Raw genomic sequence first — 25,197 nt, 5'->3', positions numbered from 1 at the left:
GATGAAACAAATCGGGCTCTGTGGGGACAGAAAGGTCTGTTTCAGCTACGCAGACAAGCTCCAGCTGCAAAGCAGAAAACAGCCGATGTTTTTCTCACATTTTAAAATCGACCACTGCGGTCCTGCAAACGGAGTTTCATCATCTTCCTTTGTTCTGAGTTTCAGCTCTGTAGATGTGGGACATACTGCAAGAGCCTGATTGGCCCCTCCTGCTTAATGTAAAAGGAAGATCTCCATATTCAGAAATCATCTCATGCAATCACACTTTAATTCTCTGCTTGCCTGGACGAGACTGCTGATGATAGAAGAGTAGACGTGCAGAGAGATGAGTAACAGGGTGGATAAACGACTGCATGAAATCCACTGACAAGACAGAGATTTAAAGGATCTACTAGAAAGTCTCTGCGTCTTCGCTAAATCCACATACCTGCTGTGTGTGCGCAGGTGAAGGTGGATGACTCGGTGACTGAGGTGGAGCTGGAAGGATTGACTCCAGCTACTGAGTACACAGTGACAGTTTACGCCATGTACGGAGAGGAAGCCAGTGACCCCATGACCAGCCAGCAGACCACATGTAAGTCTAACATGCAAAACACTCCCATCATCAAATATTTCTTTGATCTGTTGTTAGCAGCCAATACATGAAGAATGAAGCCAAAATCTTCAGTTCGCCAAAGATTCTCATGTCTCAAGTCTCAAGTATCTGTTTAAGGCTTAAACTTGAGCATCACTCGAGCCACAGGCCCAGCCCGGCTCTCTGCTCGGTGCCACCTTAGCTAACAGGCGCTGGTCCTCATGGCCACTATTTGTGTTTTTGGTGCCATTAGTAGCTTTTTAATGGAATTATCTGATACCTGAACATGGATTATTATGTGGCCGATTGGTGTAATAAAGTTGTTGTATTTTCTGTTAATGTTATTTAGATGATTAACATTCATAATAATAATCAAACAAGTTTTCTAGGATTTGCTAATAACACTGTTAGGTCTCCAGAACATTGTCAAGCTTTGGCTGAACCTTCAAAACAGGCGTCCAAGCCGATCAGTCATGACAGAGTGGCTACATTTATGCTTTATATACAGTCTGTGGTGACATGCAGACTTCACTGCTTGGACTTGTCCTGTTGGCAGCCATTAAACTTTGGCTGATTCTTGACTGAACGACATGGATCCACCTCAAACTCTGGCTGAAAAATAAAGTGTTGATCTGATCACCAGAGTTATGTAACGACAATGTTGACGTCATCCAGGTCACACAAATATCAGCATCACAGTTCAGGAGCTTCAAGTGTAGGGTTGTGCCTGCATAAACAATTTCAGTCAATATTTAAACATGCAAATACTTTTTTAAAGACACAAGCCTTCACAAATATTCCACGAGGGCTTTGTAATCCTTCACACACTACAGCCGGATACAGTTTAAAAATGAGGCGCAGGCACACAGTTTTCACAAAGTGTCCTCATCTTCTTTTAATGTCCTGGGAGTTGAGATCTGAAAGAAAGGCAAACTGGTCCTCGCAGAAATGGAAATATAAGGTCGCACATATGCTTTACTAACTGTTGGTGAAATTCAATTTCATTAAATCCCCGACAGATTGTGTGACCCTTTGAACTCGAGTCACTGCTATTCTCATCTCTGAAAGCAGCCGGCACATTTTTCATTTTCCTCAGGAACTGTCAGCTGTCTGATCAGGAGGAAACCACATCTCCAAGCACTTAAACCTACATCCTCCATGTACAAACCTCCAAACCCTTTATCAGCTAATTTCTTTCATTATCTTTTTTATGTGTTTTCTAATCAGAGGGATCAGCTGCCGCAGACATATTTGCTTTTCATTTGCTGAGTGTTTGCTCATAGTTTCTTCCCAGACGGCTGCAGCGTGCTGAAGTCCTGTCCCAACACGTATCCTGCTCCTGACAAACTAGCAGCCAGCAATGCCAAATTCTCTACATGGCGCCAACTTTGATTCCCTTATTCCAGCTATTTTCTGCACCTCGCTGTCATTCTGTAGAGTTTTGATGAGAGTAACTCGGCGCTCCGCCCACCCTAAATCCCCACTGTGCTCACTAATTAACATTTTATGAAGTCTCCTTTAAGGTTTGAGGCCTGCGGCTTTAAGTCAGGGCATGTTTATGTCTTTACGGTGTGTGTAAGGCTTTGGATGCGGGTCAGAAGAGGACACTCTGTCAAATACATTTTCATAATAAAATAACTTTTATTGTTCCATGCAGGCAGGACTTAATGCCCTTGAATGAAGATGGGACACATTAAGTTTTGGTCATCGTCTTTGTATCGGCCCCGTTCCCTGAAATATTCCTTCTGCATTATAAAAACGAGGTTCCTCGTTAGCTGCACACCACATGATGCAAATGACGGTCGTGATGTGCTTTTCACTCAACGAGCTTGTTCGTATTCATTCAGTCTGCCTCTCTGTGTCATCAGAGGCCTCTCATCCCTCATTTCCTCTCGTCATTTAACTGTCGTTTCTTCCATTGTTAAGACAAAATGTGCTTTAATGATCATTGCAGTGAAACGAGGCCGTTGCACATGCAAATGGGTTGGATTTCTTTTTCTTTGAAGGAGCATGATGGAGATTAAAGATAAAGACTCATACAAAATCAGACTACAGAGAGCTTTGCACATCTTCCCACTTTGTGGTTTTACAACCAGAAGCAGGTCGTGAGTCCACAGAATGCAGATTTGATTTTGAATAGTTTTTTTCATTGGTTGTTTGTTATTTAGCTGTAGCTCTAAGTGTGTGCGCTTGCAGAGGTTATACATGTCATGAGAGACTTGCAAACACTTGATCCTTTTTATATAAGAAAGGATTTAAAACAAAAAGGGCTTTTTTTTTCAATAATTTAGCTACAATAAAAAAACTGAATATTCTTCTGTGGAAATGGGACACTCAGAATCAAGAACTGCACTACAGAAGCTGACAGATGTTTGAAGGTTTCTTGTGCTTCCCACACAACTTTTTAATGACATGCAAATCTCCAGTTTGACTTGGCCAGTCTGTATCCGTCCATTTTCCTTTTTTTGTTTGTTTGAGGGGTTTTTGGGGATATTTTCTCATTGGTCCCCTTTAGCTCTCAGAGACATGGCTTCACTTTGTCTTCAAGCATTCTTGGACATGATGTGGTGTGATGCAGAATTCAATTACTAATCACACTGTGCTCTTCAAGCTGCCCCATCATTGAAGCAATGAGGCAACCCCAAACCACGGCCGTTGTATCACTGTTATGGGATTTTACTGTATTGATTGATTTTCTTTTGCCTATTCCATCTGTGGTCTTTATTTTCTCCACAACACATTATTTCAAAAGGCCTGGTGTTTAACTGTGTGTTCTCTGAAAAATGTCAACTTTCTTTTTGGACAGCAGGACCTTTTTTGTTGTTGCTGGCTTGATTCCAATGCATTTATGTGCAGGCACATTCATATTGTAAAAGCTCACATTCTGATGCCAACAGTTATTTGCAGATGCCGTTGTAAAACACTGGGGTTCTTGAATATGTCTCTTTGCCTCTGATGGTGTGTTGCTGGAAGTAAGTGAGACTGTGTTAGCTTTATGGACAGAAGATGTAGGCATAGGCTGAATGTTTTCTGCTTTGGTGCCCTGAGGAGCTTATTACTGCTCTTCGCAGAAGCTGGAGTTCTTCTGGCTTCATCGGGCAGTGACCTCCACCTTGCACTGGATCAACTTACAGTCGACAGAGAAGTAGCTGGGATGAGAATTAATTAGCACTTCCAAGGCTGATACCATGGTTCTCACCCTGAAAAGGGAGTTCCCACTCCAGGTCGGAGAAGAGTCGCCATCCCGAATGGAGGAGTTTAACTATTTCAGGGTCTTGTTCATGAGTGAGGCGAGAGATTGACAGAAAGATTGCAGCAATGTTAATGGTGATGCAGAGGCTTTCTTGGTCTGCTGTGGCAAAGAGGGACCTGAGCATGAAAGTCAAGCTGTTGCTTTGCCAGTCAAGCTATGTCCCTACCCTCACCTGTGGCCACGAGCTCAAGGTGGTGACTGAAAGAATGAAATTGTGGATACAAGAGACAGACAACAGGGTGTCCCTTAGAAATGTGCTAAGTGGCTCGGTCAGGTGCTCGGAGTAGAGCCACTAGTCCTCCAAATTGAAAGGAGTCAGTTAAGGTGGTTCGGACATTTGGTCAGGATGCCTAGAAAATTTCTAGGTGAGTTTTTTTTGGCCATGTCCATCAAAGCTCTAGAGCAGGGGTGGGAAACTCCAGGCCTCAAGGGCCAGTGTCCTGCATGTTTTAGACGTGTCCTTGAGCCAACACAGCTGATTTAAATTGTTAACTGACCTCCTCATGTCTTGAAGTTCTCCAGAGGCCTGGTAATAAACTAAATTTGATTCAGGTGTGTTAATCCAGGGTGATATCTAAAACCTGCAGGACACCGGCCTGGAGTTCCCCACCCCTGGTCCAGAGCCACATGGCTTTGACCTTGGTACGATGATACTACATACTCAAAAGTGAGCAAAACAGCAGAACCTTGATGTCAGAGCTTTAAATAAGATGGGTTTCACTAGGGCTGGGCGATATGGCCTAAAATCCATATCATGGTATAATTTGAGGCATGTGCAGTAACGATATATTCTTTTCTTCCTTATAACATATTTTAAATAATATAAGGCACACTTAAAATGCTTTAATTTTCTCAAAATTCGACAGTGTTCCTTATGCTCTTAGTTTCTCTGAGCATTTTGCAGTCTGACCTAGGGCTGGGCGATATAGCCTAAAATCCATATCGCGGTATAATTTGAAGCATCTGCGGCAACGATATATATCGTGATATACACTGACTTGCAAAAGCCACTGTATTCTTTTCTTCTGTATAACATATTTTACACACTAAAAGGCACACTTAGAATCCTTTAATTTTCTCTAAATGCATCTTATAATCCGGTTCACCTTATGTATGAATTCTGGTTGTGCTCACTGACCTCGAACCAATTTTATGTGGTACAGGGCGCACAGAAATCTGTCAAAAAATGTTTTAGTATGACTTTGGTAAGCTATGAAGGCGCACTGTTTGATGGATTGTTGGAGCATTACGGCTACCGTAGGAGCCTTGGAGTAATCTGGGTCCAAAACTCCGTTGACTTCAGGTTCCAAAGTCAAACTGTCTAAATTCTTTCATCTTTAATAAAATGATCAGCGTTGCTGCTTTACCAGGTGTAACAATTAAGTTTAACATCCAGACATCCATGAAAATAGAATTTATTATATTCAACGGAGTTAGAAGTTAGCAGGGAGTTACCTCTCTAGCTTCCACCTAAACATGATATAGCATGTTCTGACTGAGAGATTTCTGAAATAAATCAAACGTACAGCTCTGCTATCACTTCCAACATAAATGAAGACAGAAAACTAAACAGCAGTGACGTTTGTAGGGTTACTGAAGATGGACTAGCTGCTATATAATGATGTGCTACGTGATCGCTAGCAAAATAGCTACGTTAGCATAACATTAGCACAGTGAAGCTGGAGGATGAACGCTGGACATAAGTTAACGTGAGGGTTCCTGATGGTTAGGGACAAATGCAATCGCATGGCAGGATGCTGTAAACGGACCAAACTTCAGCCAGGAGAACAACTGAGATAATCCATCCACAATACGAAGTTAGTCATTAATATACTGCAACAACATGGGAATAGAGCAGCTGTGAGAGAATTCAGCATTAATGAATCAATGGTAGGGAAGTGGAGGAAGCGCAGGTTTTGGCTTTCCCCATATTCCAAAAGTGCTTCATCTCTTTGCCATTACTGCCGCCTGCATAATTTGCAGATGATATTGTTTGCAGCCGCTGCAATGCTTTCAACCAAAACAGGCACCATCAACATGCTATCGCGGTAGAGCTGTATAGTCAAAATCTCTACTGTTGGCCAAATTTATACCGTTTCTAACGCCCACCCCTAGGTTCCACATTTCACTGCCTGATCTGGAACCCCTAATTAAATTAAAGGAGCACACTTTTCCTGTATTGGTGATCTGCTTAATGAAACTTCATCAGAGCTGTTATAATAATGTTGTAAGCTCTGATTGGCTGAGCTGTCAGTTAAAACAACACTAGAGTTATGTAGGTGTTGAGCAAAGCTGCCAGCTGCAGTGACACCCCTGAGCTGTAGCGTCATCTATATGGTTCTTGTAATACTTTATATGGAAACGTTTGGAAACTTTAGCGACTTACCTGTTGTTAAACTTTTTTAATTTGCTTTTTGCTCATTGCTGTTGTGACCCTGGGATACCCCGCTGCAGTATCTCACTCCCTTCAGCCCACTCTGGATTTCTCTCTGTCTGCTGCTTTGTTTTTAATCTGACCCTCGGTATAATTGAGGTGAAGCACTGGTGGGTACAATCAGAATAATTTTTCTTTTCTTTTGAAGAAAACAGATCAGTGATTCTAAATGTAAAAGTTCCAAAGCTCAGAGAGAATCAGATTCTGCGGCTGAATTTTTAAAGTGAGGGCAGGGGGGGATTTTTTTAGACCTCCGAGACGGCGAGAAGAAATGAGAAAGAGAGGACGTTTAGGCAGAGCCTGAGGGAGTGCGGTGATGTAATGAGCTTCTGTCCACTTTATAATTAAAAGTAGTGGAGTCCAATAACCCTTGTACAAACCCCCATGAGTGCGAGTGTGAATTAGACAGACCTGCTGTTATCAGGGGTCACGATTTCAGGCCCCTCATGAAGGCTCGGCTGTGTTTGCGTGTTCATGTATCTGCTGTTGATAAAGAACATAAAGCTGTTTTGTTCTTTCGTTCTTTCTTCGTCTTTTTGCGATGTATACGTTCAGTTTGAAAAATATTCCATTTCCGAGGCCACACACGCTTTCTTAGTGTTGGATTATAACTATGCTAATATGAGCAACTGGGCAGTTTATATGATTTAAAGTTTTGGAACATTTTCTGAAAGGCACATTTAATAAAGTAGTATGGAGGAACAAAGCTGCCAGTCTCCCAAAGTCAATGCAGGAACGCCAAGTTAAAAAATAAATAAATTAGTGAAGGTAAATAAACAGGTTAATTCATTGGTATACAAATGAAGAATAATAGTATTGCATTATCTGTCCAGTAGTCATACTGATTAATATATATTTTGGCGGAATCCATCCTCCATAGGGAGAGGAATTTATAGTCTGTTCACAGCTGTTTCTTTCCAGATGTTGTGTTTATGGTTTGCTTTCTGTCCCTCAGTACCGCTGATCCCAGCGAGGAACCTTCGTTTCTCTGAGGTGGATCACAGCTCTGCCCGGATCACATGGGACTCCGCCTCCAGGAAGGTTAAAGGGTACCGCATCATGTACGTCAAAACCAATGGAGTCCAGACCAATGAGGTGAGGGAACTCTGGAGGACACAGGTCATCAGGCTAGCCCAAACTTGTCAGAGAGGAAGTAGTAACGTGTCGTTCCTCGATGAAGTTTAACAATTCCAGCAGAGCCTGATCATTGGTCCAGCATCTGTGCACTGTCTGTGCTGCTAATTCCAACATGACAAACAAACCGAGTCGCTTAGGAACAAATGTCATTGTGTTTTGGTCCTGTGTCTTCAGGTGGATGTTGGCCGTGTGACAGCCTGGCTGCTGAAAAACCTGACATCACTGACGGAGTACACTGTCGGTGTGTTTGCCGTCTATGATGAAGGACAAGCTGAGGTTGTGACAGACAGCTTCACCACAAGTAAGAAACTAACATCATTGTAAATAGAGATTGTTATATTCAAAAGTGTTTCTGAAATGGTTTCAACCAGAATTGTTGGTGTTTGTTTAGAAACTGTCCCGGACCCAGTGGACCTGAGGAGCAGTGACATCTCCACGAACAGCTTCAGGGTGTCCTGGGCTCACCCGGCGTCTGATGTGGTGCTTTATCGACTCACCTGGACACCCACCGACGGAGAAGAGAGCAGTGAGGTGTTCACGTGTTTCTTATACGCTTATATGTGTATTTTAAGCTTAGAAGATGAAAGAAAGTCACCTGGAAATCTTATGATTTCTGAAGTGTCATCGCTCAGGATGGAAAACGCTCATTCTTTTAAGTAATTCAGTCCTTAATGACCATTAAAACTCTCTTTATAAAGTTTTAGACTGCTCAATGCTTAAATTAAACACATGTTGGCAGTGTTTCATGTGGCCAAATGGCAGTTTCTACTCTCAGCTCTGTGTAATGTTACAGAGGGAATATCCTTATATGATCATATCACACGAAGCTGACTGTGAGCACAGAAGACTGAACCACCTTCTGTTCTTCTCAAAGGACGATGGATAAATGTCTTCATCCAGGCAGTGGACAGACTGAGAGGCTGCACCAAACTCCTCAGTCTGACTGTCGCAGAAATAAGGATTATTTTTCATCACCTCCATAAAAATATGGAGCTAGAAATGAGCAGATCGGATCCTTTGAAACACTAACGAGCACTAACGAACGAAGCTGCTCCCGCCAGCACAGTCAGGTTTAATGACTGTGTGCTGACTTTGTCGCAGTCATTGTTGACTGGCAGCGTCTTTGGACCTGATAAACACCAATCAAATGATTTCATTAAGATATGAGAAGAAGTGCACGTGACAGCAGATAAAAGCCAACTTTGTCACTCCAGTGAGTCTCTGAGAGATAATGTGGGCGTCACCGGCCTTTGTATGTCTTCTGATCTTTGTCTTAACTGATGGTGACTTTGCTTTTATGTACTCTGCAGAAAGAGGAAACTCTATCAGGAAACTCTTAGAATGAAACATTTTGGAACATCTTTTTCTGTCACCTGTCTGTCTAAAGCAGCTTTGTTGTCCTGCTGTTTCAGGTTTTGGTGAATGGGAATATCAACACGTACCTGATAAAGGAACTCACCCCCTCGACAGAGTACGAAGTCCTCCTGGCCGCCATTTACGGGAATGAGCTGGAGAGTGATGAGGTGATCCTCGTGGAGTCCACCGGTAAATTTATTGTTACAAAACCTCAGGTTTCTTCACACTTTCATGTTTGTTGTGTTTATTAATGAGACTGTTTGTCGTCTTTCTGTTATTATTCTCTGATTTTATTCTGTAAACCGCTCAGAGGAATCAGACATCAAAGGATCCTTTAAACTTTCTGAATTAATGGATCAGTCGCATCAGTGACATGTTTCTGCATTTGATTTTCAGCTGAAAAAACAACCACCATTGCCACGACAACCACCACCGTAGCAGGTAATTAATCCCGGGATGAATTTGGATCTTTTTTCTCTTCTCTCCATCGTCTGCGTTTTACTTCATCCTTCATCAACTCTGTCATCCTAAGACTTTCGTTTCTCACTTGGCTTCTTTTCCACCAACGTGTTGCTGAGGTTTAATGTAGAAACAGTTCACTGGTACTGGTGCTACTGGTGAAAATGGGAAACACTGCCTGGTTGTTGGCTGAGACTGGTTAACGAAACGCACTGAGGCAGCGTTTGTGGTCCTGTGCTGATGAAGAACATGGGTAATAGATGCCTTTGAACTGTTGGTGTGTTTTTATCAGCTCTTCATCAATCAGCAGCCCTGTAAGTGCATGTGGAACTGCAGACTAACGAGTGCTCATGGGAATTCTTTAGGCAACAGAAATCTTCCAGGATCTGTCGAATAATGACTCAGAATTTTAAACTATGGCAGTTTTCATTTCTCCACGCAGTACGTGGGCCTGAAGATCAATGTTTTTTTTACTGTAGTAACCAATTAGCTTTTAAATGTGAAACACATATTTTTCATGAATTTGAAATTTTCCAGACTAAATAAGAAAAACCAACCTGTTACCTGTGGGTGCAGTTTGGATCCAGTGCAGTTACTCAGTATCGATTATTTAGTCAGATTGACAGAGTAAAGCTGCAGATATGAAGTAAATGTCTGGTTCTTTCTAGCCTGGCACAGGACAGAGACACGTAAATGCAAAGCAGCCGAAGTCGTCTCAGTTTGGATTTCGGGAAGCAAGAAATCTCGACAGGATGGAGAGCAGTTATTGTCTTTTAGAAATCAGAGAAATAAAGAAAAAAGATAAAGATCATAATATTTGGACTCATGTGAGAACACTCTTTGTGGTTTTGTGTTGAAATGGCAGCACTGGGAAAAAAGTTTCCAAAAAGTCGAGCGTGTAAGTGACGCTATAAATGCTGATGTTATAAGATCAAAATTCTGAAACGGTGAATCAGATAAGAAGTTTGCTCCTCCTGTTTCACTGATAGCGTCTGTAAACCTGTTCCTATATTATCAGAGGGAGGGTGCGTTGTTCCGATATGTTCTCCGAAGGAACGTTTCGATATTCCGAAGACACTGATGTGATATGAAAATCTGAGCAAATTAAATGCCAGAATGATGACATTTTGATACCATCGCTTTCTGTGATAGGCTGTGACAGCTTCATGCTTCACTGAGTTAATCTTTGAGTCACTGATCTGCAGCCAGAGTTTCTCTGTCCAACCCTTCAGCTCCTCGGTACGGGGTGAGAAGCATGAAGATCGATGAAGAAACTACGTTCAGCATGCGGGTGTCCTGGCAGCCCGTCGACCCCAGAAATGCTCGACATTATCGACTGAGCTACATCAGTGCGAGGGGAGACCGAGCAGCAGAGACGGTAAGACAGAGAGAGACACTTCATTTCATAATAATTACCTCCAGGTCTGATGCTCATTTGAACGGTCTTCAGCAATGCCTGCTTTTCATTCCCAGCATCAACACTCAGCAACACTATCTTAGCCTATAGGAGCCGCACATTAATAAAGTCAACAAACAATCAGCCCCAGCACACAAACACCACCTAAAAACAACAGGAAACTGACAGCGATGTGTTTTCCATGCTGATAGAGCCTTCCCCTCTCATTTAAAATAAATGGAAATCCCTTGTGGCAGCCATCACGACCACATCACCAATTTGCAGAAGTTTAATTTGCAGAACATTTCCAGCCATAAACTTTACTAAGTCACGTTTGTGTGATTTCTTTGAATACTCTTCAAATTTTATGCTCTGAAAGTCAAACTCCTACAAATTCATACAATGGAACAGACAAAAGAGCATCAGTCTTCAACAGGAGGAGGGTGGGAGATTATTGATGAAGACAATGGCAGGCCCTCAGATTAGAAGTCCTCCTTGGAGAGAAAGTCAGTGCTACTGAAGTTGATGGCAGGCCTTCAGAGTCTAGTTAAGGGGCAGAGACGAGAGCAGGAAGAGGATAATGATGATGAAAACAGTGGCAGGCCTTCAAAGAGTTTTTCTTTTTTTCAGTGAGGTAGAGAGAGCCTGGCAGCTTCTGCAGTAATGAGCCGAGAGAGAAGGCTTTTATAGAAAACAACACTCGTGCAAAAATATGCCACAGGCGTGCGTGACAATACATCAATAATGGGGTACAATCGTGGCCCCGCGTGCCAGAAATGTCCAAAGGGAGCCAAATATTATTTTTAATAACGAAATATGACATGAAAGTTCGCTCACAGGTTCTGGCTCCGGGTCTCTACCTTAACCCCGGAAACTGTGACTTTTATTGCCAGAACTTGCTTTCATGCCTACAGAGTGACTCATGCAACCCGTCAGGATGTTGGACCAACACGGAGCACAGGCTCAAAATCCCAGCTTGGTTTTTGTCCAGTTCCACTTAAATGGCAATTTAATCAAAGGGGGAAAAGGGCATTGATGCTTTCTGCACTCCTGCCACACAGGAAGGACGCAAAAAAAGAAAAACCTCTCGACACTGTGATTTTACCAACAACACGTGCATGTGGGAAACCTGAATGTGGAATATTCCAGGCAAAAGTGTTAGCGACGCCTGGAATCTGGGTGTGTGGGGAGGGGGTGTGCTTTAAAAGATAGTTGTCCTCAGTAATCAGGGTCAAACTTCACGGTTCCTGCTCAACTAAGACGTCTGTCTGGTTCTCGGTGATGAGGAGAGTTTTGACTAAAAGTCCCCGTTAGAAGGCAGACATGTCATGTTTACAGTGTGATTAGTTTTCATGATAAAAGCTGCTTTGAATCCTAATTAAAGACAAACTCCCAGATTTCCTGTCTTTAAACTCTGCTCACACACACACACACACCTTTACCTGCATCACAAACACTTTTTTCTTTTTCATGCTCTCATTGTTTTCTTTCACATTTGTGCAAATCACATTTATTCTGTAATAATTGTCTCTTTGGTGTTAATAAATGTAGAGCATGGCTTCCAAGGTTCTTTGTAATCCTAAGTGTTCGGGTGTTCCCTTTGCCAGGTTAACGCGTGTCAAATATCTCCAGAACCGTCTCATCTTCCTGTGACTTTTGACTTCACTGGTGTGTGTTGTTGTGTGCTGGTTGGCCCACTCTGGACACAGGTCCCGCTTCAGCCTTTTCATCCTGACAATAAAGAGCCACCAGCTGCTCGCACCGGCGGCTTGTTAAATGAGATCTCTTATCAAAGCACGAACAGCTGTGGCCTCTGTTTGGCAATCCGGTCAGGTTATGAATCACCAAGTGCTGCGCTCAATAGCTACTATTTAGATGTCTATCTGCTGTGGGGGGAGAAAAAAACACCTGCTTTGTTCAAAGTTTCATTCTGTGGTTCTCGGCTGCCAAAGCAGGGCAACGCGCCACCGAAGGAGCGCGTCTCATTCACGTGTTATTGATATGTGGCTCATCCCACTTCATCTTCACTGGTGGAATCTTGTCCTAAAGAGCTAACGTGTAGTCAGCATGTTAGATCTGCAGCAGCAACAAATCATATTATATGTAATTAAATTGTGGATATTAGTGGTTTTCTAACACGATTACAGAACGCTCTGCATCACAGGAACACGCAGCAAAGAAAAGCCAGAAATCAGACTTCCTTGGCCTTTTTGCAACTTTTGAATTATTTATATTATTTAATTATCGAGTGGTTATGTCTTAGTTTTTGTCCTGTTCTTCTCTGGCTGATAGAAATATCTGCATTTCCATTGTTATCGTCACATTTTGACCTCCTGGGCAGAAGCATGAAGCCAGCACAGAGGTATTAAGAAGCCAGCTGTCCTTCAGACGGACTCCACAAGTCAGTCTGTCCCCAGTGCCTCCCACATCAAAATGCCCAATTTCCTGACACGGGGAACTGTAGGCAATCAGAGCTCGCCTCCTCTGACTGAAGCCACTGAGTCTGTTGGTGCCTTATGAAGCTTTTTTCATCTGACAAACACTGTGTGGCCTGCTGTCAGATACAGACATCAGGGAGTGAAATGCTAGCGTGTTATTAGTCTGTTACTTAGCTGTAATTAGCAGGTATGATTGTGTTTGTGGTGCACCTGTGCAGTCTGACGGGAACATTTCCAATCCGTACTTTTTGGGTTACAACCTCTAACCTGGTCTGGTTCTTTCTTGCTAGACTTGTACTAGAAAATTAATGCACGAATAAATGAAACATTTCTCAGTGCTTAGGTCTCTACAAGCTTATAAATCTAGAAGTTAATGGTTCGGTTCATTCAGATGGCTGTGTCACTGCCGTACCAGATGATGGTGTCTACACCGTAGCCATGGCGTGACTCAACTCTGAAGCCATCTGTCCACAGGCAGCTGTGATGCTCAACTCATTGAAGCTCCATTATTTCCCTGTGCCGCTTCATTCAGCGTCCAATAAACCAAAGCTGCCGGGCATCAAGAGCAATTCCACCGTGTGCAGGGTTCTGTCTCTCGCTGCTCGGGAGCAGATTCTTGTTCCAGGAGGTTAAAAACTGGGGATTAAAAAGTTTAAGGGATCTTTTTCTTAAAAAACTGTAACTGTCTGTGTGTGACACTCACAGCTATTAGAAAATAATCAATAAATACAGTGTTTTGCACTAAAGCTTTAATTTCTGATCTTTGAGCCATGTCTCAATTGCCGGTTTTAGCTAATGGAAGCCATTTAGGTTTAAACACCATAAGTGTGGTTTCATGAGGGAGAAATCCAAACCCATTTCTTTTTAACTGTGATCCTTGGCATCATTCAGCAGAAATGTCTGTCCCCTAACTGCTCATTTAGTGTGTCTGATCCACTTCCAGTTCTCTATTTATTTGTTTTTTGTTAATGTTAGGTCTGTTTCTGATATTTAACAGTAAGTGTCTTTTATTTATATATATATATATATATATATATATATATATATATATATTCTCCAAAGTCACAAATCCTTATGGCTTCTTATGACTTGACCTGAGCTCAAAGTCCTCATCTAAGATTAAAGGTGTTTCTTCTTTAACATCGTCAGTGATGTCGACCACTACTGCAAAGCTAGGCATGTTAACACCAGAGTTTATGAGCATTTTTCCCCAAGTGGCCACTAAAGGAACTGCAGGTATGGATAGTTTTTTCCTCAGCTTCAGTTTTCAGCCCCCGGAGGTTCCCGCTTGGTTGGCAACATAAGGGATGCGTCCCCACTTGGATCTAGGGCTTGGCATTATTTGGATTTATCATAAAAATGATTTAAACAAGACTACTGACAGTTCAACATTATTCATTCGTTTTGTCACACTGACTGGCTGTGGTGTGTTTATGTATTTATTAGGGGTGCAACACGTTCGATACAGTGCTTTCGGTTCGGTACGCATATGTATCGAACAATACAAATTTTTTTATTTATTTTATCAACTTTTCTTCTGACGATGCTGTCTGTGTTGAGCGCTCGTTGCAACATGGCAACTGCCTCAACGCTACCCGAAATTGAACCTCCCCCACCCTCATTCAGATCTGGCCTTTGGAACTATTTTGTTCTTCATGTGACGTATGACCCTGAAGGTAAGCGCCTCATGGACAAAAGTAAAACAGTATGTCGGATGTGCAACAATGCTCAATTGGTGGGAACTACTGCGTTAGCGCAGTTAGCTTGTTAAGGTGTTGACGCCGTCCAGCCCCACGGTAGCTCGTTAATGGAGATTTGCCGCGTTATGGCGTTAATGTCGTTTTAACGAGATTAACGCTGACAGCACTAGTGGGAACACAACGAATATGACTGCACGTTTACGCCGACATCATCCTCGTGCAAAGACAAGTGGAAGCAGACAAAAACACATGCTACAAACTTTACCCGAGTCATTTAGACAGCCGTTAGCACATGATTCTCCTTATGGGGACCTGATATGTTTAATATGCTGCTGAGAATATAGCCCAGAAGAAGCGTATAGTAGAGCTTTTATTTTGAAAGAGCCATTTCTCTGTAATAAACTCTCTTTTCCAAACATGAGTGATTTCTCCATCAGATAGATGAATTTATTTTTATTACTTTGTTGTTTCAGCAACATTAAATTTTAGAAACTGTACTTTTGAGTTAAAATATATATTTATAACTTTAATGAATGACAAATTAAAAAGGCATGAACATTGTTTTTTTGTATCGAAAAAATATCGAACCGTGAATTTTGTGTATTGTTGCAGCCCTAGTATTCATGTATTTATATTTCGGTTTTAGATCAACAATTGTTCTGTAATCTCAATATTGACCAAAATATTCTTCGTAGTAGTCTTTCTGATTTTTTTTGTTGGTTCCTGTTGTTCTGGTCTGAAGTCTTGTTTCTGCTTTGGCGTTTTGTCTGTACTTCTTGTGTCATCGCACTCTGACTCTGCCAGCTGTGTGTTTGACTGTCTACCCTGCAGTTTGCCTTTAAGCCTCGTTGTTCCAGCGAAGGTGGATCAAACTTAATATTCCAGACCTGCGTGGAGCCTCTGTCAAAACAAGATTGTGTTTCTGGATCACATAAATACTTTATGAGTCCGCGTTTGCATTTACAAAGAGGTTGGAGTAAAAAAGGGAGTGCAGCTGGAGGTGGTTTATTCCAACTGTGTGACACTGTGACAGTTTAGAGACTTGCTGCCTTTTTCATCAGGCTGGGCTGAAATTGATTTGTTAAGGCCCACAGTGCTGCTCTGACTGACACGTATAAGAATTTCTTTCTGTTTTTTTAGAAAGTGGAAGTTTTGCGAATGGAGTCAGGCCAGACTCTACATGCTCAGAATGCAAACTGGCCCAGCAGACAGACAGCAGAGAGAGCTCAACCTTTAAAGATTTCTCCTACGCACAATACAACAATAGCTCTGGTTACCTGGAGCGAGATGAGCTCTGTGTTCAATCATATGTAAAATACAAACATTTGCCTTCACAGAGCCACTTAGAGCATTCGCAGCATGCTTTATGCAGATCAAATAACAGACGAGTGTTTCTTAACTGTATCATAAGGCTCGGCTGATATAATATGTTCAGTTTACTGAGAGAAGATTTGGCTTCTTTCTAACCAATAGAATGTGAGGAGCCACTTGAATTTGTCAAGATTTTCTTTTATTATGTTGCCACAACCAGACGACGCCATCCTTTTCAGTTTGCTCCAATTGGATTTGGTTGGAAATTACTGTCATCATACATAAAATATATATATGTGTATCATAGAGTTTAATAACAGAAGGGGGAAGAGTGTGGAAGAGAAGGTGATACTTTAAGATGAGCGGAGGGGAAATGAGCCAGAGGTTTTGGAGAATAAAAACAAAGAGAGCTCCACTGGGTTTCGGATTCAAAGAACAAAAACAATATAAGTATAATTTATGAACAGCAGATGTGGTGAGACAAACAGCAGCAGAGAAATCGAGAGAAGCAGAGATGAAGAGAGAGGAAAGATGTCCACGGGGTAAAGAAGGAGATTAGATTGTCTTCAGTGTGAGATCATCAGTTTTAATAAAAGACTCAGCTCGCCCACAGGTGAGGAGGACACCTGGACACAATTAACCTCTGCAGCACTTTGAAACCTCGCAGTCCACTGCAGCCACTCTCCCTCCTTCACCTCTATTAAAAAGGCTAATACTATTTTTTTGCTAGCTCGTGCTTTAGAAATCTTAATTCTCTTTGTTAACTCATTTTTAAATCCGCCCTTGTTAGACTCTAAATCCATGGCTCAGAGGAAGCCAACACATGAGACAGGAGTTCAAAGAATGGAAAATAAAAAATGATAATAAAATATTAACAATAAAAATACACAAAGCACAAAAAAGGGAGACGGGAGTCAGAGAGACCAACAAACCCAGCGGTGAGCTGTTGGACTGAAGATCAAGCGAAAAAGAAACAAAAACTGGTTTGATTTTAATTTTTTTTAAAAAGAATTTGATTTAATTTTAGACGCATATGACCTGCTAATGTAAACACAGTAAAGTTATAATGAAATTAGTCAATTACAGTGAAAAAGTCTCCCATGGAAACTTGTTCCTGTCACAAAACCTGCAACATTATCATTTGACCTTCAGATCAGACTTTGAAGGAGAGGTCAGAGGTCAAATGTGACATGATCATTTAAATCTATATGGTACTTCCTAAATGTTGACAATAAACACAACATGTTATGTCAGTTTTCGACCAATAAATCTTCAGGTTGACCTTGATGACCTCAGTGGACGAAGCTGTGATGAATTGTTAACGCGGCTCCTCGACGTCCCTGCAGCGATTTATCAGAATTCATTCAAAAGTTTTCAGAGTGCGTTTAAAGACTGAATGCAGATACAGAAATGCTACTAAAAACATCAACAAACAGAGGGAAGAATGCAGAATGCTTGAAGACGTTCTCAGTCGCAGTCTGCTGTGAAGGAAGAGGGAGGGTAATGAGAATGATCAAAGAAACAATCATTTAGACGCAAACGTATCTCTGCATGTGGACACAAATTATAACCAAATCACTGAAGACATGCACAAGTTTTTTTGGGTTTGCAGAAACATCATTTTCCTATTTTTTTTTTTTTAAAGCAAACCTCAGCAGTCACGTTATCCTGCTGTTACATCTACATGAAGTGATCCTGCAGTGAGCGTATGTGGTGCAACATGATTAAGAAGCAGCTACAAAAGTCCACACGTTTAATATTACAAAGCAAAACTGGACGATGAGCTGTGGAAACTATCGAGATTAGAAACAAGGAAACGTCAGAGTGCAGTTTCTCTGTTTGACTGGCAGCTGAACTTTGGGAGGTGAAATGTCACATCAGTGCAGAGAGACTGAGGATGGGGAAATGTCTAAATGTTCAAGTCAAACATTAACGGCTTTGCTTGTCTTTCAAAACTGTCCTGACTCTGGTCTTTCTGTGCTTACAGAGAACAGTGCCCACTGGTCAGAACAGCCTGGTTCTGCAGCCTCTGCTGTCAGACACAGAGTACAAAGTCTCCATCACTCCTGTCTACCCCGAGGGAGACGGACCGGCAGCCGCCGCGACGGGACGGACGCGTGAGTCATATTGATGCTGAGTTCGCTTGACTTTTGTTTCTTTCGCTTTCTTTTCTTCACTCTCTGCTCTTTTTAAGTCGTCTGCAGTTTCGTGTTTTATCATTAACCTGTGATCAGGACCTCAGAGCAGAGCTGGAGTTCCACTTGACACCAACTTATCTGCTGTCTAACACAAGCATACAAATTAGACCAGGAAACAGCGATACAAGAAGAAAGACAGACTTTTTTGATGCATCTCTGCATCTCTACGCTGTTTACAGGATGGATGGTTTGGTTTACAGGAAGTCCTGCTCTAACGTTTGAGTCTGGAGAACAAATCCCAGCACATGCTCCTCCCCTCAGCCTGGCTCTGATCAGGTTTCTTCCTTCCCACTGTCACCAAGTGCTTGTTCATAGGGAATTGTTTGATTGTTGGGGTTTTCTCTGCACTGTTGTGGGGTCTTTGCTGTACAATATGAAGCACCGTGTGGTGACTGCTGTTGTGATTTGACTGTCAGTTTGAGACACAGACAGCAGCAAGTGGTCAGACGTGAAGAATAACCACACTGGAAAACAAATATGTAACCTAGAAGGGACAGAACATTGTGGAACCTCTTAATAGCATTTAGCTCTTTGAGTGTTCAGTCAAAAAGAGCTGTATCATCATTATTATTGTTGTTATTATTATTAGAACCAGTCCATTTACCATTTTATTCTTTCTTTTTTATGCTTATTTATTCATTCAGCAAGTTATTTGTATCATATCTGATCTTCTAAGCCAGTTGTACTCACATTTGTTCAGCTTCTTGTGTCTAAAATTACTGGCATTGTGTAGAAAAAGAAGAAACACATGGAGGAGAAACTTCATGTTGTCCTCCCAGCTGACTGTAGGAGTGGTTTGTTATAGTTGGACAAATAACCCCGGCTGGGGTTTGAAAGTAGAGCTGAGAAGCTGCTGTGGATCAGAGTGCCACACTTGTGACCCTCCGACACTCTCTGGCATCTTTGCGCTCTGATCTCCGGCACAGTCCTGCTGCTGTAGACAGACTAAAGTATTATTGGATTTGTGCCGGGAAAATCTTGTCATGACAGAGCAGACAGGAAGAAGGATGAAAGTGAACAAAGGCAAGAACGGGATGAAGAAGGGTGAAGGTGCTTGTTTTCCACGATGATCTCTTCCCTGCTGATCTGATAGAGGTTGATTTCTACATTCAGTGGCAGTTTTCAGGATTCCTCTTTCACCCTCTGTTTATTTATCGTTATTATTCCTTTTTGTCCTCTTTGAAAAGTGGAAACATCTCAAGCGAAAACTAACAGAGAAATGCCCTCAACATCTGTGGATGTTATGTTGTGAGTATGACAGTGGCAGGATATGCTTCGAATATTAAATGATTAAATATGTGAAGCTAAAGTGAATCCAGAGTAAAGGCAACAAAGCACGTGTTCGACTAGCCTGTGCCATCCTGACTTTAAAGTTTCTTTGCCACCACAGATTAAAAAGATGCGCTCTGCAGAAGACCGTCTGTCCTCACTGTGCCATCACGTTTTGTTGTTGTTTTAAGACCTGGTTTCATTTTCCGTTTCTTTTTCTTTTGGTTGGTTATGTTTACATTTATCATGGTTTGGATAAAGATACATCATTTGAAGAATAGTCAGTAGTTGGGGTACGATGCCGTCTTTGGTGATGTATGAACAGCTCTCAGGATTATGTTGCTTCCTTCAAGTCGTGCTGTTGCTGCTCCTGGTGGCTCCTGGATCTCCAGTGTGGTGAATGTTGACCTCGTGCTCCAGTCTCCATTTAGCTCGGTCCCGACTCTCCAGTTTAATAACACAGAAGGCTTTTCACTGCGGGCCAGCAAAGCTGTTGCACACTTCAACAATGGCCAGGCTTTAAAAAATAAACGGCTCAGTGGTATAAATCACACAGAAAACAAAGAAGGACAGAAAATGTGTTGTCCTGTACATCTGCTGTCCATCTCAGCATGTTATAATATTACACTAAGTTTCAGTATATAATGATTTAAGTATGCCAACAGATAACTCATTGAAGAAAGCCATATGTATTCATAAAATCATAATCATACGTCTCTTTTAACAAACAATCAGTTCAGCATAATTCAAACCAAGTACATGAAGCAAAGTTTGGATCTGAAAGGCCAAAAAGATTCTGGGAGATAGAAAATCCTCCAATCCTGGAGGTGTTGAGGGTCAGCGAGGACCAGGAGACAGGCCAGAACAAAGCAGCGCTGTGGTTTGCAATTAAAAGATAGTGGAAATGTCAATGTCATGTTCACAACCACAAGGGTGCAAAAAAGTGAGCATTTTCAGGATCAAACGTGGAAACGACTTCACTGATTTGGAAAAGTTTGCTAATGGGACCCATAACGAGGGGCTGGTGTCTCGGGTGTTTGTGCCTCCTGAGAGGGAGAATCTGTTGTGGGTGAGTTGAGGATGAGAGATGCATTTCTGCCCACAGCGGCTGTCGCTTTCTTAAAGTCTCATTACTGTGAAACAAACACAACAATTTAAGCCGAGCAGCAAAGTGTTCGCCATTCATCTTGTTCAGGACGCTCAAGAAAATGTTGCCGGAAGCTGAATGATTGAGGGGGCGTTTTTCTTCCTGCCAACACGGGCAAAGAGAGGGTTCAATTATATTGTAAAGTTTAAATCACTGCACAAGATAAAACGTTGATTGATTTGATGAAATATGTAACAAGATAGAAAAGATTCAAAATACTGGAGCCGAACCTTTATTAGAAATTAGGTGTGCGCTTCCAGTTTTGCTTTTCGTTGCAACTTTGCCTTCATTAACAAGTATTTAGATGAAAAATAGGAAGACGTACTTTCTCCCTAACCCAACCCCGGAGATCTCTGCAGCTCATTACACCTGAGACAGTTTCCCAGGAAGGAAAAGAGACGGCGGCCGCTCAGTGCTCAGCATCCATTTGCTTTACTGTGGAGCTGAAGACAGAAATAAGCGGGAAGCATCTTTTCCTCTTTTGTTAAATATGACAGAGCGCCGCTGCGAGTGCAGCAGAGGCTAATGATTTTCTCTGCCGCCAAGTGCATTACAGAACAAACACTCCACTTTTAGCGTGGAGGAAACTCTAAATTTAAGTCGTTCATCTTTCCGCTCCGTCCCATCATGTCTCCCCCGTGCGACGCGTTACACACATTAGCAGACGCTAACGACGTTCTCCGCTTTTTAAGCGACGAGCCTGCGACACCCGCTGATGATGAATGGCTCCTGTTAGGTAGTGAGGGATGAGACGATCACCTGGGGAAGAATGACGGGGATTGCAGAGAGAGAGGAGGGGGGATGATTGCGTTTTTTAAGGTGGAGATAGATGATGTGACAAACGGCGCCCGTGTAATCTTGGGATTTGAACCTATGAGGGATGGGGCGAACGCCGAGGGAGGCATGACAGGGAATGCAGAGAGGATGATTGGGTTTTTAGCCCCAAACTGAAGATAGATAATGTGGCAGAAGAGGCAGATTAAGCTGCGTTTGATCCACTGAAGGATGGGCCAATCAGAGAGAGAGGCGTGGGGGGTAATACAGAGAGGGCGGCGGGGAAACAAATATAATGTGATAGAAAAGTCACTACCAACTTGATGGCAAAGAGATTTAAGACCGAGAATTAGAAGATAATTGACTTTCATAGCCTCGGTGTGGAATATGTTGTGACGAGGAATGAATGAGGAATGAATTTAAGAGACAGCAGGGTGTTTTCATTTGTGCGATTTGGATTTTGAAGCAGCTTCGAATCTGTAAGAAGCACTAAAAAGCAAAGATTGTAAAGCAGCAGAATCACAGCCTGCAGTTCATTTTATTTGGAAAAATACCTTCAGACTAGAAGAGTCCTGCTTATCTTTTCAAACGAGGTGGTTTCAGGTCTTCTCATTAACAGAACATCACACAGTGTTGTTTTGTCAGAAGCCGCTGACATCACAGAGAAGCGGACATGTTTGCTGTGGCGGCAGTGCGGCGATGCGGCGATGCGGCGGTCTAAGCATTCGCAGCCTGTTAAACATCAACGCTGGTGCAGGACGCCTGCACTGACTGAGCCTCCCACAGCAACTTAGCTGATTTCAAACACAGCCAGACAACGGTGTGTTTGTCAGGTGACGAGTAAAGTTGGTAGTTCCAGCATGATTCTTTTTTTCTGTAACATCATTTAGTCAACAGTTGATGACCAGTCAGATAGAGCCACGCTTTTAAAGATGACACCTTCAAAGCATCAAAAGGTGCTTCATTTTGAACCAGTGCTGGTCCCTCGGTGCTTGTTACCCTTCCTGTTGGCTCGTGTGGCTGTTGGAGAAAAAGAAGCAGACAGTTACTCCTGTAGCACCGTGGACGAGTGGTTTCTCCAGAACGCTGCAGCCCACAGTCTGCATCACAGAGTTTGTCTCTCCTCAAAAACATTAAGTCTGTGGCTCGTGACGCTGTTAGGAGCCATCTGTAAACATCTGGGTAGTTCAAGTAAACATGCATTTAAATTTGAAAAAATAACAACACTCAAGCAAAAATAGATGTTTTTAGTGCTTTAATATTTCGATTTACTTTGAAAAATGGGACAGAGTCAGGTTTATCCCCGTGTGACAGCCTGGAAACGTCTGGGAACCGAGGAGAGACGTTTCTGGACTGGAGAGGAATGTTGTCCCGTTGTTGGCTGATAGAAAATTCTAGTTCTTCAACATTTTAGAGTTGTGTTCATAAAAGTTTTTGTTTGATGCTCCAAATGTTTCAGTTGGGCATTGGCTTGCTGAGAAATGCAAAGTCTCCCCTGGATGTTGCTCTGAAACCCGAGCGCGCCTTTCAGCACTGATGGTGCTTTTCCAGATGTTCAAGCTGCCACTTCCATAGACATCCATGCGTTCCTTTGCCATCAAACATGCAAACTTCAGAACAGAAATAAAGAGCTTTCCACTTTGTCCCAGTCCAAAAAGAAGAAGGTCGTGTTTCTGGGTCATGTTTCCATACAGCTTCTGTATGTGACCGAGCTTTAACCTGCAGTGCTGCCGTGGTTTCCATGACAGAATCATGCCTGTTTGTAAAGGAGCCCCAAAGTCACGTAGACTGATTTTTGCTGTTTCCTGCACACAGAGATTCCTTCAGATTCCAAAAACAGTTTCTTTACTCTCTCCGTCTCTCAGCTGTTTTTGAGATTTTCTGCTGCCATCTGATTAAAACTGATCTAATATTTAAAAATATTGTTGATCTCTGAGTTCTGTGTTGGAGGGTGAATCAAATATAGATTTTTGAGATTTACACACGATTGCATTCTGCTTTTGCTGACTTTTCCCAGTTTTTTCAGAATTGGGTTTGTAATTAGATCATTTTCCTCGTTTTCTAACCGAGACTCAAGAATAACATTTTGCTGCTCAATTAAATTGTTGGCTGTTGTCTTGGAAGACTTAATGCTCTGCTGTGTAAAAATGCTTTAATTTCCCACAGGAACTAAAAAAGTGGGCAGCAGCTTGGGGACTTGATGTCATCTCGACAACTGTTAGACGATAGATGCACAGAGTACAATGGAGGAACCAGTACGACGTCTGCATGCAGAATTAGTACCCTAGATCCTCAGCACCCAAAAAAGCATTTTTTTACTCTGAAAGTTTCATTAAATCTCCAGATTCTCATTACCCTCAGGCCTGAAGGGCGAAGACATAGTGGGAGGAAATGCAGACGGAGTTCAGAGGATGATGGTAATTTTCTCAGGACCAGGAAGGGCACAGTGAAAATAGATAATACGACCGAAGAGGCGGGTATAACAGAGGGATTTGAACATATGAGGGTGCAGCAGATACCGGCGGTGTGGGGGGAGTACGGCTTTCTTGCAGAGAGCATGATTAGCTTTTTAATGGTGAACGGCCGGGAAGGTGAAGAGGGAAAATGAGGCAGAAGAGCCGGCATAATTTGGAGGGTTCAGTTGCAGTAATGGTGAGACGGCTGCAGCTCAGGGAGAGTGATGGGAGGTTTTTAGCATTTCAAATGTGCAACTCAACAGCCAGCAGATTCACTCTGGGATTTCCACCCGAAAAGTCTCACAGCTTCCCATTAACCACGGCGATCTGGAATCTGTCACGGCTGTGGGAGAGCAGAGGAGGCTGCACGGAGGTCATAAATGTATGTGAATGTACAGACGGCTCGAAAAGCACACGTTCCTCAAAGAAAGCACTTTATTTTAAGATTCGTATTATTCCATTCGGCCATTTCAAAGGACGTGTCCCAGCTGTCGAGCCAGTGATAAGTCCTCTGGTTTTAATATCACTCTGGCAGATTAATTCGACTGTACACTCTGTAACAGTGGGGAGACTTTACTTTTCTGCTGTGCCGACAGTTGAAATTTTATTAGGCGTTATCAAACTTTTAGGCCTTTTTTGACTCGTCATTATCTTCCTTTTGCCAACTCGGCGTCTGCCCTTGCAGTTCCTCTCTGTACTTCCTGTCTCATTATTAAAGCTCATTCTAATCATTCTGTACTGAGGAATATATTCAGTACTTTTGCTTCTGCTGGATTTACCTTATTTCGATTTAAACTGTGGCTTCAGTTTGTTGGTATACAGCCGACTTCTCTTCTTTGCCTTTCATGTTTTTTCTCTGTTCTCTTTGTTAATGATTTTTCTGCTTCACCATCTTTCTCTCTCACTCTGCTTTTATAGTTTTTTCCCTGTTTTGACTCCAGACACTCACACATAAAATGCCCAAATATTTGCTTATATCGATATTTGTTCCTTAACCCTTTAAGACCTACCATTAAAACCAAGTCCGCCAGAGCTTATATTATATTTTCACATGCTGTGGAGCCATTTTGGGAGCATTTCAAGTTGATATACATCAATACAACCATTATATTTTAATAATATGTCTGCATTAAGTGCATAGTAACTACATAAATTGCAAAAAAGTGCAATAAACTACAAAAAAATTTAAGATTTTTTATGATTTTTTTAACATATATTTCTAGTTGGAGACATTTAAGAGGCTTCTCCCTCAAAACTGTAAATACAAAAAAGTTGCACAAAATAGTTTCCCACCA

The 25,197-nt window shown here is 42.2% G+C and overlaps 1 protein-coding gene across 1 annotated transcript in view; it reads left to right on the top strand.

The window, feature by feature from the left end:
* The window catches only part of col14a1b (collagen, type XIV, alpha 1b), a 137,018-nt gene that overhangs the window by 72,939 nt on the left and 38,882 nt on the right, over window positions 1–25,197 (top strand). The window contains exons 14-21 of the mRNA XM_013915650.1: window positions 445–574; window positions 7,217–7,356; window positions 7,573–7,699; window positions 7,790–7,929; window positions 8,811–8,943; window positions 9,151–9,195; window positions 10,446–10,591; window positions 18,046–18,175. Coding sequence (XP_013771104.1) covers window positions 445–574; window positions 7,217–7,356; window positions 7,573–7,699; window positions 7,790–7,929; window positions 8,811–8,943; window positions 9,151–9,195; window positions 10,446–10,591; window positions 18,046–18,175 — 991 coding nt within the window. The remainder of the gene's footprint in view (window positions 1–444; window positions 575–7,216; window positions 7,357–7,572; window positions 7,700–7,789; window positions 7,930–8,810; window positions 8,944–9,150; window positions 9,196–10,445; window positions 10,592–18,045; window positions 18,176–25,197) is intronic.

The sequence above is a fragment of the Pundamilia nyererei genome, unplaced genomic scaffold, assembly GCF_000239375.1.
Source record: "Pundamilia nyererei isolate P.nyererei 1_Seehausen unplaced genomic scaffold, PunNye1.0 scaffold00340, whole genome shotgun sequence".
In the NCBI taxonomy this organism is placed as follows: domain Eukaryota; kingdom Metazoa; phylum Chordata; class Actinopteri; order Cichliformes; family Cichlidae; genus Pundamilia; species Pundamilia nyererei.
This window is presented reverse-complemented; position numbering and strand designations above follow the sequence as displayed.